Source organism: Furipterus horrens, unplaced genomic scaffold (assembly GCF_987537825.1).
Source record: "Furipterus horrens unplaced genomic scaffold, mFurHor1.1.pri manual_scaffold_6, whole genome shotgun sequence".
NCBI classification, from domain to species: Eukaryota; Metazoa; Chordata; class Mammalia; order Chiroptera; family Furipteridae; genus Furipterus; species Furipterus horrens.
The window spans coordinates 95,928,661-95,948,032 of record NW_028327176.1 but is presented as its reverse complement, the minus strand read 5'-3'; the positions used below and the strand labels follow the sequence as shown (position 1 = coordinate 95,948,032).

The following is a 19,372-nucleotide window of genomic DNA, read 5'->3' as shown; positions in this document are numbered from 1 at the left end:
AATGGCTCAAACTAGAAATCAAACTCAAGGAAAAAACTCAATAACATTCCAATTCAAGGAGAATGTATAACATGCTATTAAATAACGAATGGGTTAACAATGACAGCAAGGAAGAAATCAAAAAATTTCTGGAAACAAGTGAAAATGAACACACAACAGCCCAAAATCTGTGGGACACAGCGAAGGAAGTCCTGAGAGGGAAGTTCATAGCAATACAGGCATACCTAAAAAGGGCAGAAGACTGTCAAATAAACAACTTAACCCCACATCTAAAATAACTAGAGGAACAACAAACAAAGCCCAGAGCAAGCAGAAGGAAGGAAATCATCAAATCAGAGCAGAATTAAATGATATAGACACTAAACAATTCAAAAGATCAATAAAACCAGGAGCTGGTTCTTTGAAAAGATAAACAAAATCGACAAGCATTTAACCAGACTCATTAAGAAGAAAATAGAGAAGACCAAACTAAATAAAATCAGAAACAAAAGAGGAGAAATCATAACTGATACCACATAAATACAAACAATTGTAAGAAATTACTACAAATAACTATATGACAAGAAATTTGACAACCTGGGTGAAATGGCCAAATTTCTGGAAACATATAACCTTCCAAAACTAAATCAAGAAGAAGCAGAAAACCTGAATAAACTAACTAGTAAAGCTGAAGCAGTAATCAAAAAACTTTTGGCACACACAAAAGCCCTGGACGAGATGGCTTCACAGGTGAATTTTACAAAACATTTTGGGAAGAACTATTCCTATCCTTCTCAAACATTCCAAAAGAACTGCAAGAAGAGGGAAGACTCCCAAACTCTTTCTATGAGGTTATTATTATCCTAATTCCAAAACCAGGTCAACAACAAAGAAAGAAAACTACAGGTCAATATCACTGATGAACATAGATGCTAAAATCCTATAAAAATATAGGCACACCAGATTCAGCAACACATTAGAAAGATCATACACTGCGATCAAGTGGGATGAATCCTAGGGAGGCAAGGATGGTTTAATATTTGCAAATCAATAAATGTAATACACCACATAAACAAAATGAAAGACAAAAATCACATGATCATATCAATAGATGCTGAAAAAGCATATGATAAAGTTCAGCACCCATTTATGACAAAAACACTCTGCAAACTGGAAATAGAGGGAGCATACCTCAACATAATAAACCTGCTGCCAACATTATACTCAATGGGCAAAAACTAAAAGCTTTCCCCCTGAGATCAGGAACAAGAGGAGGATGTCCACTCTCTCCACTTCTATTCAACATAGTTTTGGAAGTTCTAGCCACAGTGATCAAGACAAAAAAAAAAAGAAAGAAAAGGCATCCAAAATGGGAAGGAGGAAGTAAAACTGTCATTATTTGCAGATGACATGAGAGTGTACATAGAAAACCCTATGATTCCACCAAAAAACGAATCGACCTACTAAGTCAACTGAGCAAAAATAGTAGGGTACAAAGTCAATATTCAGGAATCAAAGGCACTTCCGTACATCAACAATGAAATATCAGAGGTAGAAATTAGAAAAAAAATCCATTTACTATTATTGCAACAAGAAAAATAAAGAACTTAGGAATAAACTTAACCAAGGAGGTAAAAGATCTGTACTCAGAAAGCTATATAACACTGAAGAAAGAAATTAAGGAAGATACAAATAAATGGAAGCATATACCATGTTCATGGATGGGAAGGATTAAATGGCCACACTACCCAAAGCAATATATAGATTCAATGCAATCCCTATTAAAATACCAAGGACATATTTCACAGAGCTAGAATACTTTTAAAGTTTATATGGAACCAAAAACAACCTCAAATAGCCTCAGCAATCTTGAGAAAGAAGAACAAAATAAGAGGAATCACAATACCTGATATCAAACTATAGTATAAGGTCATGGTAATCAAAACAGTCTGGTACTGGCATAAGAACAGACACATACAGCAATGGAACAGAACAGAGAGCCCAGAAATAAACCCTGGTTTCTATGGTCAATTTATATTCGACAAAGGGGGAAGGAGCATAAAATGGAGTGATAATAAATAGCCTCTTCAACAAATGGTGTTAGGAGAACTGGACAGGGACATACAAAAAATGAAACTAGACTACCAACTTATACCACACACCAGAATAAACTCAAAATGGATAAAAGACTTAGACGTAAGCTGTGATGCCATCAAAGTCATAGAGGAAACCATAGTCAATAAAATCTCAGATATCCCACACAGCAATATTTTTGCTGATATATCTTCCAGGGCAAGGGAAATAAAGGAAAGAATAAACAAATGGGACTACATCAAACTAAAGAGTTTCTGCTCAGCAAAAGAAAACATCAGCAAGATGAAAAGGGAACCAACTGTATGGGAAAACATGTTTACCAATGATACCTCAGACAAGGATTTGATCTCCAAAATATATAAAGAACTTATATGACTCAACACCAAGAAGACAGACAATCCAATTAAAAAATGAGCAAAGGACCTGAACAAACACTTCTCCAAAGAGGACATATAAAGGGTCTATAGGCATATAAAAGGATGCTCAACATCACTAGCCATCAGAGAGATGCAAATAAAAACCACAGTGAGATACCACCTCACACCAGTCAGAATGGCCATCATCAACAAATCAGCAAACAACAAGTGCTGGTGAGAACATGGAGAGAAGGGAACCCTAGTGCACTGTTGGTGGGAATGCAGACTGGTGCAGCCACTATGGAAAACAGCATGGAATTTCCTAAATAAATAAAAACAAAACAAAACAAAACAAAAACTAAAAATGAACTGCCTTTTGATCCTGTGATTCCACTGTACTCAGGGATTATACCCTATGAATCCTGAAATACCAATTCAGAAGAACTGATGCACCCCTATGTTCATAGCAGCGCTGTTTATAATAGCCAAGTGCTGGAAAACACCCAAGTGCCCATCAGTGGATGAGTGGATCAAAATACTGCGGTGCATTTACACAATGGAGTACTATGCAGCAGAAAGAAAGAACTCCTATCATTTGCAACAACATGGATGGAATTGGGGAGTATTATGCTTAGTGAAATAAGCCAGGTGGCAAGAGAAAAATACTATATGATCTTACCTAGTATAGAAACCTAATGAACAAAACAAACAAATGAGTAAAACAGAACCAGAGGTATGGAAACAAGGAAGGGGCTGACTGTGACCAGAGGAGAGGGGGGAGGGGGAGAAGCGGGGAAGGAAGGGGAAGGATCTAGTCAAGGAACTAACATAAAATGACCCGTGGACAAGGACAACAGGGTGGGGACTGACTGGGAGAGGGGGAAGGTGGGCGGGGCAGGGGAGAGCAATGGGTAGAAGATGGGACAACTGTAATAGAACAATAAAAAAATGGGAAAAAATACTATTACAACTTAACATATGATTACTATCCCCCTCAACAAAAAAATAAAAAGTAAAATAAAATAAAGAAGATAAGTATGTTCCAATATCATGGAATGAGAATCAGCACGTTCTTGCAAATATACATAAGGCTACACAAAGATAAGCACAGTGGAACTGATATAAAACAAATGGGGGGGGGTAAAAAGAATGGAGGAAAAGGACAGAGTCCTAAAGGAGACGGATTTGAACAATTTAAGAAAATGTTTTAAAAAGTAAGAAAAAGATTTTTTGAAGTCTCACTTTTTACCTGTATTTCTTCTCAACAGGTTGCTTTTTATGTCTCACACACCATTTTTTAAATCCTACAAGCAAGGTTTACTACTGTTTCTTACAAAGACTTTAGAAGCTGTACCACAGTGAAACCACCTGTACAAAGAAGGAACTAGAACTGGTACCCCCTGAGGATTCATAGAAGAGTAGATATTAGTAACAATATGAACCTCACACTTCACCGAAATAGAAAATAGAACCTTGAAAATATTATCTCACTATCTAGTCACTCCAATTCTTACAATTATGTCCCATAATACAAGACATTTAGAAGACTGAACAATTATAACAAACAGGATTTATAAGAATTAAATGGTCCTGGGACAGAAACAACTGCCAATTTTTGAGAATCCAAGCCAGTAGTGTCCAAACTGTTCTGCAAAATACCAGGACCTGGTAGAGCTGTTTCTTATATAATACAACTATTTTAAAATACATAATTATGTTTTTAGAATGGTAATATAAAAATAACTTTAAAATGTATTATACTACATATTAGGAATCACCAACTGGTATTTTGCTGGTACATTAACCCAGTTTGGGGCAGACCCAGGAATAGATTCCTGTGCTATCCTTGTATGCACATGTTAACCTTCTGAAAAATGATCACTGAGTAAGAATTATTTCTGCAGTGAAGAGATGTTAGGTTGTACAAGTCTACTAATATATATAATGGCAAACTAAAGGCTAGGAAAGACTTCTGCTCAAAGTGCTCTTATTATAGCATAAGTCAGCTAGAGTAAAGAAACGACCATCTTATGCTATGTGGTATTATCAATTATGACTAATAATTATAGGTCTTTGATTAGATTTATGTTAGAGAATGCAAGCCTTTGTTAGTGAGTCAACTGTGATTTACTCCTCTTTCACACTAGAATGTAAGGCATACAGTTAAAAAGGTTATCTGTGGTTATCTCAGAGGGCAGTGGAAATTATGAACTTTAACCTTTTATGTTATACACTTATTATAAAATGTTTGAATATTTTAAACTTTAAAAGAAATCCTCACCCAAGATTATGTTTATTGATTTTAGGAAGAGAGGAATGGGGAAAGGGAGAAAGAGAGAAACATCGATCAGTTGCCTCCTATACACACCCCGACTGGGGATCGAATCCACAACCAGGGGATGTGCCCTAACCAGAAATTGAACCCGCAGCCTTTAGGGGTAGGGGATGATGCTCCAACCTACTGTTTTCATATGCAAATAAGGCATGGATGAGATTTTCTCCATACAACCCAACTAAAACTAGAAATAAACTAGAAACTGAACAATCATCAAAATAACCTCTCTGACTACATGAACTGTCTTTCTTAACAAGTAAATAATATATATTTCATTTATTTGAAAAAATTAATTCATTAATACCACTTTTATCTATTTTATTATTGGGATTTTTAAATTAGAATCTTATTTATTGTAATATAACAATTTCATTGCTAAAAATGTTTTCAAAAACCAGTATAACGTACTGTCAAAGAGTTCCATTAATGGAGTCTATACTACTTAAAGCACTTCTCCAACACTTACTGTGTAGGACACTTTGGGCAAGTTTCTTATTCTCTCTAAAACTCAAGCTTCTGCAGCTATAAAATAGCAGTACCAGCAATATTTATCTTCTAGGGCCATTCTGAGAACTAAAGGAGATAAATCAAGTATAGTATTTAGCATAATATTTAGCTATTAATAATCACTAATCTGCATTCAAATGAGGTAAGAGCAGCACTAAGTGAAAATTTTAGATTAAAAAATATTTGCCAACGTTGTTCATTCAGTTAATATTTGCTATTGAATTAAATTTTGTTTCAGAAAGGATTTACAACAACTGAAGAAAACATCCAGCATTAATAAAATATAATTTAAAAATATATACAAAGCAGATAAAATAAAAATATCTATTTATAAATTCAGATCATAAATTTCCATACAGCTACTACAGACAGGCTCTATTTCCAAACATTTAGCTCTGTTTTCCAGAAGAAAAGGAAACACAATCCGTTATCAGGTTCATACCAAGAGAACTATAACCTAAGAGAAATTTGTTATGGATCTTATGAAGATCAACAAAGGAGACACTATAGAGCATGTGATATAGTATGTGGTAGGTCTCAACTAAAAGAGGTACCATCCCACCAGCCTCAATTTATTGTTGTCACATGGATGGAAGATGCCATTTAGTGAGTGGGAGTCAGATGTAATAAACAAGTGCTTCTGATGGTTTATGAGAGTATAAATAAGGTCAGAAAACCTTTTCTGAGGAGAGTCAGATAGTATAGGTTTCTCTGTTGTTGCTACTCAATTTTGCTATTGTAGCAAAAAAAAGTTACAGACTGTACATCAACAATTAAGTGTGGCAGTGTTGCAATAAAATTTCATTTATGACACAGAAATTTGAATTTTATGATTTTCACATCACTAAATACTATCTTATTGATTTATTTCAACTACTTAAAAACATAATATAAAAACCATTGTTAGCCTAGGTGACACCAGAAACAGGTTGCAAACAAGATTTGGCTTGAAGGGCCATAGTTTGCTGATCCCTGGCCTGCACAATGAAGGACTGTCCTATCCCAGCTGCCAAGAGTTGAGAAGACCCGTGGAATTTTTATACATTACCCTACAGAAGTATATTATCAAGTTTTTTCCCAACTTTTTCTTAAGATACAGGCTGAATATAACAACAACCACAAAAGTTCAAAAAAACCTCTAAGACAGACTAAAAGAGCACATTCCAAATATATAGCTTTCTCCCCACTTCAAGCATGAAACAGTCTAGGTTTTCTAAGTGGAAACCAGGTATGCTAAATGCAATGTTATCCCTGAGGACCTCATTTCTCTTAACTGAGTTCTTAAATAGGAATTAAATGGCAGAGTCCAGAGGTTTTATTGTCCGTCAAGCTCCTGAAGTATACGAGTATACAAGCATACTCTCTAGGCAGGACCAATGTAGCTTTAGCCAGGCAAGTGATCTTGTTGGCCTATTCTTAAAATTCATGATATCAACCAAAGTCTGCACTATTTGATAGCTACCCTGCTAATGTACAAAGATGAAGCCAACAGAGTAACTTCAGGCAGATTCATAATTTTTCTTAGGAAACTTGTTTTAAGTCTACTTTAAAACAAAAATAAAAAGTCCTAAAGTTTTTCTTTTAAAATAATTTGAGATGAAATTCATAGAACACAAAATTAACCAGTTTAAAATGAACAACCTGGTGGTGTTTAGTATATTCATAACTTGTGCCACTACCATCTCTATCTTGTTCCAAAACATTTCTACTATTACTTCACAGCAAATCCTTTACCAATTAAGCAGTTTTCCCCCATTCTACCCTTCCCTTGTCTGTGGCAACCACGAGTCTAGTCTGTGTTGTCTCTATAATATGTATTCTAGACATTTCACATAAATAGAACCATATACTATGTGATCTTTTGTGTCTGGCTTATTTTACTTAGCATAATGCTATGGAGGTTCATTCATGTTTTAGAATGCATTGGTATTTCATTCATTGTTATGGCCGAGTAATATTACCTTGTACGTATATACAAAAATTTGTTTATCCATTCATCAGTAAGATATTTTGGCTGTTTCTACCTTTTGACTATGGTGAAAAATGCTGCTACGAAATGTGTGTGCATGTACTTATTTGAATACTTGTTTTCAGTTCTTTTGAGTACATACCTAGGAGAAAAATTACAGGCTCACATGGCAAATTCTATGCTTAACATGTTGAGGAATAGCCAAACTGTTTTCCATAGCATTGAAATAATTTTGCATTCTCACTAGCAATGCACAACGGGTTCCAATATTTCTACATCCTCACCAATACTTATTTTCCTTTTTTTAAATTTTGACTATAGCCTAGGGTAACTCATTATGGCTTTGACTTACATTTCCTTAATGACTAATGATGTTGAGCATATTTTCATGGGTCTGTCGATCATCTGAATATCTTCTTCAGAGAAATGTCTATTCAAGTCCTTTGCTCATTTTTAATTGTTTTTTTTAAATTATTATTCTATATACTAGACCCTTATCAGATATTCGATTTGCAAATATTTTCTCCTACAGTCCTAATGTTTTATATTAGTTTTCAATTTCTTTTAAAAACAAAACTTTTTTTTTCAAATGTATCTTTGTCTTTTTTGTATTTTTATGTACAGAATTCCAAACTGATATATAATATGAGATTAAAATGAAGCTGCTTTAATAGTAGTGAAGAAACCCAAACCCTGACCATTTGGTGTCTCTCTGTAGCAAATCCTAAAACAATTGAACAAAGCAAATAAAACTAAGATACATGTTTTATATAGCACTGAATAAGTCTGCACAAAAGTTTGTGTCCAAATCATTGCGGAACACAGTCTAAAAGAAACTGCCCTATACCATAAAGTCTGAGTCATTCTGTTAAAATACCTGAGACCTGAAAGGTATGAGCACCAGGAAGAATTACCAATGCCTATTTGCTCTAAATCTAATAATACAGAAGTACTCTTAATGTACCCACCCCTCTGTCATTTAAAAATATAATCTGAAATAAGGATCTTGAATCAAACATCAAATTGTCACAAGCAAAAGTGGAGATTCAACTACTTACTTAATTATAATATACATCATTATAAATATCGTTTTGAGAAAAATAATGCATGATCAATAATTTAAAAAGCACATATTTACTGCTGGAGCGAGTATAACTTGTACTTAGCTATCATCTCTACACTTGTTGCATAACACGTGCAATATCACGGATTCACCAACGATGATTAGAACTGGCTGCCATGTAAGGCTATGGAAAAGAAAGGTATCTGGCCTACAAAGTCTTAGATACAACACAAATATACAAAAAACAAGTATGTTAACTGTTCTATATATATAGGAAAAATAATCCCTTCAACAATAAATGAGAACTTCCCCTGGCAGGGTAGATCAGCTGGTTAAAACGCTGTGCTGACATGCCTAAGTTGCAGATTTGACCCCCAATCAGGGCATATACAAGAATCAACCAATGAATGGATAACTAAGTGGAACAACAAACCCATACATCTCTCTCTCTTTCTCTCACTTCCTCTCTCTCTCTAAAATCAATCAATCAATAAAAAAAACCCTGACTATATTTTAAATAAATAAAAAATTTGAAGTACTTAAAAGAAAACAAAACACCAAATAAAAGGTCCAAATTAAACTAAATTTTCAGGATTTCAAGTGTGTACTACTAGCAATAGTATGGCATCTATAAAATGCAAACAAGCTTTAAAGTATACCTACCTGGTCATGTTAATAGAGGTAGGCTATTTTGCTTATCCATTTCTCATACTATATAACCTTATTCCTATGTCTCAAAATATTCTAAACTCATGGTTAAAACAGTATTCCTTAAAAACAACTTTGAAAATGTCTTTACCTCTTCTTCCTCAATTTTGGAGGTGTTATGTTCATGTTTTTCACAATAAGGACCCTCTTTCCAAGCTTCAGTATCACCACAGTCACAGAAACCTCCACCTCCTGATGTTGTCATCTTGAAAAAGAAATTGTACAGCATCTTGTCAGTAAGTACTTACTGAGGGCTATCAGATTATAAGTAAGAATAGCAAGTACAAAGGAAATAACATTGCTCAAGGGTTTAAATTTCTTTGGAGGGATAAAATTAAATAAAATGCCAAAATTCTCAATGTTTTAAAGCTTATTTCAAATAAGCCTATCAGCTAATTTAAGTGATTTCAAAATAAAATAAGCTACTTTGTAGTGAACCAGTAAACTACAGATATTTTAAAGAGGTAAATTATGCCCACCTACTTAACTTCCTTAATTAAGAGAATCACAGTGAGTTTTAGAGTTAAATTTTGGCTACATTAGTATAATGCTGGCCTCTATGCTGTCGGGTAACAGTGTAATATACCAGATACAAGATTTACAAAGATCCCTACAACTGCTGTCTCCTAAAGAGAGTCCCATAAGAGTGCTACGTGTGCATTAGAGAAAGTAACAAAAAGTATAAAAACAGTTTATTTTTCTTTTCTCACACTCCCTTAATAGCATCCTTTGAAAAGAAAGGAAGCTCAGGAAATAAAAAGTGGATTGCCTGGTCATAAAAAACTTTTCACCACCCGCGGGGTCCAAAAATTATTCATTCTTCCTTAAGATATGGAAATGATTCAAGGAATCTGGCAAGACAGACCTATTAATCATTGGTAGATTGAAAATTCTGTTTTTAAAAAAATTCTGTTAGAGTTTAGAACTGGTTACTAACTACAAGTTTTAGATCAGCCCTAAGTATCTGTGTGCTGTATTACAAATAATTAATGTAAACTCACAAATGATAGTTATTCTCACAGGCTGCAAAGATATATGTCAAGAAATATGGGCAGGTAGGCATTTGGAAAATGATAACTCCACCCTATAGACTTCATGCTTGTTCTCATTACTGAAGATAGGTAGAACAGCTTAAAGGAAACTAGAATTTTCTTACTCATTTAAAGAGTTCAATTTTGTAGCTGTTTTTAGTTCATTATTATCAATACTTGGGTACTGTGAATAAAAACAAACAGGAGGAAAAGTCCTGACCCAACAGGGCTCCTGAAATAAGATTACAATATTTCTCCTCTACCATTTTATTTGAGGTTAGGGTGAAAAAAGTTCCAGCTACTAACAGTTCCCTAATTTTTATGTTCATGGCTCTGTTTTCAATTTCTAATAGAGGAACCAAGACAGGCTTAGCAATAATCTGCCTTTGTCTGTACCCCTGACTTAAAAGCAAACATACCTGATTTTTGGAAAAGTATTGACTGCATTATAGCAGAAAAAGTAAATAAAATCAGTGAGTCTTATGTTCTGGAGTTGGTCCTTAACACTGTAGTAGATGACTCTTTAATATTAAGAAATGACAAATCATCTGTCGGAAATGAGCAATAAATAGGATATTTCTTAAATTTATAATCCAGTTACTTTTCCTTATTACTTTGTCTCACACATCCATCCCCCTTGAGGAACCTCCCTCTTACACTTATAACTCTAAACTTTATCTTCTGATTTTTGATAACCCCCAACATAAACCTAGAGTTCTAAAGGTAATAAATATTTAAAAAATAGCAAAACAAACTAGTTGAAAACCAATATGGAGGAGCTGATATTTGTGCTGTCTTTCTTTAAACCATGTGTTCCAAGAAGTCTGGATTCATAATTCCTTTCTACACTGCCATCCTATGTTTAATGGTGTTTAAATAAAACCCTTCTTAAACACTCTCCCCTGTTTTAGTGTTAAATCTTGAAATTTTAAAAAAGCAGAAAAGGTATCTAGTAGTACAAAATTCAATAATGTGTATGATTATTTTCTAGACATTACTAACCCTATATCGATGGTCTCTGTGAATACTTCCCAAAAAGCACTCCATGCATAAAACACAAGTTGGATCAACTGCACAGTCTCTGTAAAGTTAAAGAAAAACAAAATCAGAGTGTCATAAAATACTTATATATCTCACAACATAACATTTCAAATTGGAATCCATCCAAAAAGAGCATTATTAGTGAAGTGCCTTGGTGTTCAAAGAAAAGCAATATTCCCCAAAATGTCTGAGATCTTTGATCAATGAAGTCAGCTTAAGAACCTGCTTTTCACACTGGATGTATAGCAGTGAGTCTTTGGAGGCACATATTACTAGAATGGTAATTTCCCTCAAAGACTCAGGGAAGTCACATTTTATATTAAAACACAGATATTATGGAATATATTTAAAAATTTATGAATTCTTAAGATTTATCTTGAGATTTCAAATAAGTTCCTCCAAACAAGTGTTTCAGACCAATGGTCTTCAAAGTGGTATGTATCTATCCCCAGAAAGACAAGAGGTCTAACTAGGATGCAAGAAAATACTAGAACTTACATTTCTACTTAAATTTTAACTAATTTATTTTTATTCACCCAAGGACATTTTTTCCATTGCTTTTTAGAGAGTGGAAGGGAGAGAGACAGAAACATTGACATGAGAAACAAATTGGCCATCCTCTCTACATGGCCAGACCAGCGAACATACCCACCGGGTCTGGAGATCAAACCCCCACCCCACGTGCCCTGACTGGGAATAGAATCCTCAACCCTTTGGTGTACGGGATGATGCTCCAACTAACTGAGCCAAACCAGCCAGGGCTTAACTAATTTAAAAAGGAAATTAAACATTCTAAGTGATCAATATATAGACTAACGGGGGTCTCCTCACTTGGTCGTTATGTCTGATGGTCATACAACACATACAGTCCATGAAATAGCCTGACAAGAGATTAAGAATTCCACAAGGTTGATGGGTCAACAGTAGTGTCCTTAGTCATTTCATTTGCTTTCATCATACTGTCAGTTAGATACATCTACAGATATCTTAAATAAGAGAATCTCTGTAATTCCATGAAATAAGATAGGTAGTCATGAAAATCTTTAAATTTCCCTTATCCTTTGTTCCTGTATCCTCATAGGCAACCACGCTAACGTGCTTATTGTGTGCCTTTTTATTTCTATGTTCTTGCAATGTATACAAATCTTCCTGTTATATATCACATTCTATTCTTTACTTTTTCACTTCTGTAATGTGACCCACGCATTTTATATGTGTACATCTGATTTGCTGCTTGTAACTACTACACAATATGCCATGGCCTGTATCCAAAACCTTTTATCTTTACTATCCCTGGACCAATATCTGGATTATGTCCAATGTCTTTCTATTACAAATGATGCTACAAGGTACATCCCTGAAGATGTTCTCTTATGAATCTGTTTGAGACCTTCTTTGGCATATAAACTCAAGAGCAGAACTGCTGAGTTATATACAAGTAAAGTTCTTACTCTCAGTGCCACGTTACTGTTCAGAATGGCTATATATACCCCATCAGTATGTGCGGGTTTTTATAGCCCCGAATCTTCATCAACACTTGGTTTTATTTAGTTTTCTAATATGTGTCAGCCTAACATATATGAAATGACATCTTACTGTTTTAACTTGCATTTCCCTGATTGCTAATATGTTTGAACAAATCTTCATATGCTTAACTGTTTGGGGGATTCACTTCTCTATAAATAGTCTGTTTCTATCCTTTGCCCATTTTTCTGCTGGAATTGCTTATTTCTAGGAGTTCCCTATATAATCTAGTGTAGAAGACATTAATCACTTGGCAATATTAAACACTGCAAATATTGTCTCCCATTTGTCACCTACGTATTAATTTTGTCCACTGTGCCCTTTGTTAACCAGAACTCCTATCTTGATGCAATTAAATTTATACACATACACACACACACACACACACACACACACACACACACACACACACACACACACAAAACTGATTTGTACTTTGAGGTTTTAAGATTTTCCCCAGATCAGGTCACAAAAATACTTTTCATTTTCTTCCATTAAACTTTTGGATTTATCTTCCACATTTAAGTGTATAATTCATCTGGAGTCTACCTTTGTATACGATATAGAATAGAGGTAGTTTTATTTCTCTATATATAATGAGCTACTTTTTTTCTCCAGCACCACCTACTAAAAAATCTTTTACTTATTGATTGTTGTGTAACTGTTTTAAATTCCACATACCCCCGGGTCTATTTCTAAGCTCTCTAATATGCTTGATCTATTTGTTTGTTCTTAACAATACCACTCTCTATTTCTAAGGCTTTGTAATATGCCTTAATATTTGGCAGGGAAAGTTCCCCTTTATTCTCCTTTTTTAAGGCTGACTTAGCTATTCACAACCTCTTATTTATTCCTCCATACATCACTTAGGATGAATTCATAAAGTTCCTTAAAAAATATATAGCTAACACTCTGACAGAGATTACTGGAATTCAGTGATAAAAGTTTAGGAGTAATAACATTCTCATAAGAGTAAATTATCATGTCCAGGATTATTCCTTTTACTAAAGCTTTTTACCCATGAATTCTTTGTATTCAAGGTAAATAAGTACACAATCTGTACATGATGACATTTCTAACTCCTTCTTTACAATATTTACACCTTTAATTTTCCTTCCCTATACTTTTGACAAGGACCTCCAGTAATACATTAAACAGTAGCAATAATAGTAGGCATCCTTGTCTTGCTTTAGATATTAAAAATACCTAAAGGTTCTCTATTAAGTATTATGTTCACTGCAGGTTTCCTAAGAAAGTGCTTTTCTAGAAATAACCAAGAATTTATTTTGACTTTCCTATATAAACTGTACCCCAGGGTAATCAGAGGACTATATTTCTTTTAATAAAATAATAAAATAATAAATTAATAAACTAACAAGTGAAAAAGAAATGATAAGTTAGAATATCACCACTTTGCTATTCCCTAATAAAATAATGATCTAGGCCAGTGATTTTCAACCTTTTTTATCTCATGGCACACATGAACTAATTACTAAAATTATGCAGCACACCAAAAAATATTTGGCAATCTGACCAAAAAAAAGGGTATAATCCTTCACACAGGACAGCTGTTGTTGTGTTGGCCGTTGTCATATTTTTGACAATCTAAGAGAAAAGAGGTCAGTGTCTCTGACTAATAGTCGGGTCATGTTTTAAAAATTCCTGTGGCATACCAGTTGAAAGGTGCTGATCTAGTCAACAAGCAAAAATGACTGTTAAAACATCAAGTGATGGCTGCATCTGCTAGGGACATAAACATATTAATCTCAACAAAAGTAGCCAAGCATCATGTGCCTCCTGATATAAAGAATCAATACATTACACACCAATATTATACAGTAACTATAACTCCCAAAAACACATAACAGAATTTAATTAAGCCTAACTACCTGTTTAAAGGAAATACAAGGATAGAGATACTATCAGCCAAATCTAGAATGTGGAAAATTCCACAGGACAATGACCTGGCTCCTTAGTTACATAAATTAAAAAAAGAAGAAGAAAAGAAAGAATGAGAGGAGCTATTACAGATTAAGAGAAAAAATGAGGAACAACAGCCAAATCAAATACGTGAACTCTGACTCTACAGTTATGAGTCAATTAGCACAATTCCAAGTCTGGCTAAATGTTAAAGAAATATTAAAAAATAAGTGTTTGTGGGACTTCCGGCCAAGATGGAGGCGTAGACAGACACACTGCGTCTCCCTCCACAACTAAGAAGGAATACAACTACCTCAAAACTAGAAACAACCAGAAGTTCCAGAAAATCAAACTGCATGGAAGTCCAGCAAACAAAGATATAAAGAAGTAATACTCATCCAGACAGGTAGGAGGGGCGAAGCAGGGGCAGAGAGGACGCGGTGTGATGGCAGCAGCAGCAGCAGCAGCGGCAGGCCAGCAGAAAGCACAGTCACATGTTTTGAAGTCAGCAGGGACACCTGGGGAGTGTTCCCAGCTCCCAGCCCAGGATCCATCACCAGGGAAAATCAAGTCTCATTGCTTCTGACTGTGCAGACCAGTGGCGGTTGAGGTGGAGGAAGAAAATGCCGGTCTCTCAGCAGAGTCCACTTGTTTAAAGGGCCCCCACAGTCCTAGAACGTCTGCAGACCCTACCAATCAGGCAACAATGGCCAGGGCAGCAGCTAGAGGGGTGCCAGTCCGGTGCGGAAGTGGGAGAGGTACCTGGAAAAGGGTCGAGTGCTGGGCAAGCGGCATTGTTCCCTCTTGGACCCCTCCCCGACATCTCGGGTCCCTTCACCATAAGGTGGGGAAACAGGTCGCCCTGTACTAATGAATCTCCACCCCTTACAACGTAACAGGAGTGACCGCTCTATCTGGGACGCGGAGGCAAACAAACACAGGAGCCTGTCAGAAAGAGGGGATAAAGAAGTATGGTCCAAAGGGGGAATGGATCAAGGTTCCAGTGGGAGAACTAAGCAGGAGAACTAAGCGACAAAAAGATAGCCAACCTAACAGATGGGGAGCTAGACAACCTAATAGATGCAGAATTCAAAACACTGGTGATAAAGATGCTCACAGGCTTAACAGATAGGCTTGAGTATGGTAAACGCATAAGAGAAGTGAAGGCTATGCTAAGTGAAATGAAGGAAATTCTACACAAAACCAATGGTGAAGGGAAGGAAACTGGGGTTCAAGTCAATGATTTGGAACATAAGGAAGAAGAAAACAGTCAACCAGTGCAGATTGAGGAAGCAAGAATTGAAAAAAATGAGGGAAACTTCCCAAATTTTGTGAAGGAGGTAGACATACAGGTCTAGGAAGCACAGAGGGTCCCAGGCTAGCTGGACCCAGAGGGAACCACACCAGGATGCATCATGATTGAGATTCCAAAGGTGAAAGATAAAGACAGAGTCCTGGGGGCAGCAAGAGAGAGGCAGAGAGTTGCCTACAGGGGGGTGCCTATAGGACTGTCAGCTGATTTCTCAGAGGACATTTTGCAGGCAGGAAGGGACTGGCAAGCAGTATTCAATGGAATGAAAGGCAACCTGCAACCAGGACTACCTTATCCAGCAAAACCATTATTTGGAATGGAAGGGCAGATGAAGTGCTTTCCAGACAAAGTAAAGCTAAAGGAGTTCATCATCACCAAGCCATTATTATATGAAATGTCAAAGGGATTTACTTAAGAAAAAGAAGATCAAAACTAGAGACACTGAAATGACAACAAACTCACGACTATCAACAACTGAATCTAAAAAATAAAAACAAAATTCAACTAAGCAAACCAGAATAGGAACAGAATCACAGATATGGGGATCATTTGGAGGGTTATCACCTGGGATGTGGGAAGGGGAGAAATGGGGAAATGGTGCAGGGATTAAGAAGCATAATCGATTGGTCCAAAATAGACAGGGGGAAGTTAAGAATAATATAGGAAAGAGTGAAGCCAAAGAACTTATATGCATGACCCATGGGCATGAACTAAAGGGGGTGGGATTACTGAAGAGAAGGGGGGTACTGAGCAGAGGGGAACAAAGATGAAAAAAATTGGAACTACTGTTAACAACATAATCAATAAAATATACTTAAAAAAATAAGAGTTTGCAGAGGCATACATTAAAAAGAGTTGCCACATGCTGGTAATTGCTGAAGCTGAGCAATGAAGCCATGTCAGGTCTATTATACCATCACCTTACTTTTATGATTTTGAAAATGTCTATAGTAAAAAGTTTCCAAATATCCAATACATAGATAGTCAATAAAACTCCCTTATATACACTTTGTCTAAGAATTTATATCATAAACAATTATTGAAATTTATAAAATCCTCTTTTACACCAAATCAGAAAAATGCATTTTCCCTCTCTCAACTATTAAAACAGTGAACTGTCTTTGGATTCCTGAACTAAACTCCGTTTGATCATGATGCATTGCTCTTTTAGTACATTTTTGGATTCAGAAAGCTAATATTTTATTTAGGATCCTTTTATTTACATTAATAAGTGAAATGCCTTTATAATGTCTCCCCTTGAATTTATCATGGTTTGCAATCAAGATTATACTAGCAGTATGAAGAGTTAGGCAGTTTTTACCCTTTTCATTTTCTGTAGCAACTTGTGTAAGAAAGAAATTAATGTTCTTTAAAAATCTGGTAGATCTCACCTATACAGTCAACCAGGCCTGGGATTAGGGGGAAAGAACAGCTTTAACTACCATTCCAACGTTTCTCATATTGTATTCAAGTTGCCTATCATTTTTCTATGAATTTATCCACTTCATGTAAGTTTTCAATTTTTTCAGCATTTAGTTGTTCATAATTCTCATACTAAAGAGACTGCCAAACTTTCTTGTTTCATGGCATTGTTAGCACCTTGACAGTATTTTTCAGGGCACCCCTAGACCAGAAGAAACGCTTAACCACTCTGTTAATCAGTTAGGCTTAAATAACTTAGTACCTGTTGGGCACTGCACAATTTCTCCAATCTCAGAATGAGACTGCACATTGTCACCCTCATTTCCTATTCTACAAGGTACAGGTTTCCCTCACTATTCAAAAGTAGAGTGTTCTTATGAGAACTTTCATAAGCTGAAATGGCATAAAGGGAAGAACCAACTACCATTAATTTACGTAGAAAAAATTTTGTTCTCAGAACCAAAAAATAACCTACTAAATCATACTGTATAACATATAACCATTTAAAATAACACTAATACATAGTAAAAGCAGTGCCACTCTTGCTGCTCAGGGTGCATGCCGCCACTTAAATGGCTCACTCAAAAGGGAAAAAGGACTCATGGACATGAACAACAATGTGGTGATTGCTGTGGGGAGGGGGTTAAGGGGACTAAATGGTAATGGGAAAAAAAATTAAATATATAAAATGAAATGGCTCGCTGCAAAACAAACACTGAATGCTATTTTCACTTTCACCCTTTAAAAAATATTTTATTTGCTTATTTACTTATTTATTTAGAGGGTAACGGAAGGAGAAAGAGAGGGAGAGAAACAACAATGTGAAAGAAACATCTAACAGCTGCTTGTTTTATGCATCCTGACCTGGGACTGAACCTGCAACCAAGGCATGTGACCTTATCAGGAACTGAACATGCGACCTTCCCAACTGAGCTACGCTAGCCAGGGCACGTTCCAATGTTTTCTATCAATAATACTATTTGCCATATGTAGATACGCTATGTCTCCCTCCGTAACTAAGAAGGAATACAACTACCTCAAAATTGGAGACAACCAGAAGTTCCAGAAAATCAACCTGCATGGAAGTCCAACAAACAAAGATATAAAGAAGAAAGACTTATCCAGACAGGTAGGAGGGGCGGAGAGGATGAAGTATGGAGGCCGCAACAGTGGCTGTGACCAGCAGAAGGGCAGTCACACATTATAAAGGCCAGGGGGACACCTGGGGAGTGATCCTAGCACCAGACCAGACCGAGCAGCTCATGTTCCCAGTGCCAAGGAAAATAAAGCACATTGCTTTGGACTGAAAATCAGTGGGGGTTGGGGCGATGGAAGAAACTGCCAGTCTCTCAGCAGAGTACATTTGTTTAGAGGGCCCCCATGGTCCTAGAATATCCGCAGACCCACCCACTCTGAGAACCACAGCCAGGGCAACAGCTATACAGGCACCAGTCGCATACAGGAAGCAGAAGAAATGCCTGGAAAAGGAGCAAGTGCTGAGCAAGTGGCATTGTTCCCTCTCAGACCTCTCCCCCACATACAGTGCCACAAAGTGGTGAAGCAGGTTGCCTAGTACTGATGCATACCTAAGGCTCCGCACCTTACAGCATAAAAGGAACGACAGCTCTACCTAAGACACAGAGGCCCACACAGGAGCTTGTCAAGTTGAGGAGGCAGAGAAGTATGACCCAAAAGAGGGAAGGGATGTTCCAGTGGGAGAACTAAGCAGTGAGGAGATAGTCAACCTAACAGATGCAGAGATCAAAACTCTGGTGAGAACAATGCTCACTGACTTGACAGATACATTTGAGTATGGCAAATGCAGAAAAGGAGTGAAGGCTATGCTAAGTGAAATGAAGATAAATACATATGAAACCAATGGTGAAAGGAAGGAAATGGGTTCAAATCAACGATTTGGAACATAAAGAAGAAATAAACAGTCAGCCAGTACAGAATAAAGAAACAAAAATGGAAAAAAGAAAAACGAGGAGAGGCTTAGGAACCTCTGGGAAACTTGAAATGTACTAATATCCTAATCATAGTGGTGCCAGAAGGAGAAGGGGGAGGAGCAAGAAACTGAAAACTTACTTGAGGAAATAATGAAGGAAATC

At 36.2% G+C, this 19,372-nt stretch overlaps 1 protein-coding gene across 5 annotated transcripts in view; it reads right to left on the bottom strand.

The window, feature by feature from the left end:
- UBR2 (ubiquitin protein ligase E3 component n-recognin 2) overlaps positions 1–19,372 on the bottom strand; it is a 132,300-nt gene that overhangs the window by 93,075 nt on the left and 19,853 nt on the right. For all 5 annotated transcript variants that reach the window (XM_090282419.1, XM_090282418.1, XM_090282420.1 and 2 more), the window contains exons 3-4: positions 11,045–11,123; positions 9,103–9,216 (exon numbers count right to left, since the gene is read on the bottom strand). In XM_090282419.1, coding sequence (XP_090138545.1) covers positions 9,103–9,216; positions 11,045–11,123 — 193 coding nt within the window. The remainder of the gene's footprint in view (positions 1–9,102; positions 9,217–11,044; positions 11,124–19,372) is intronic.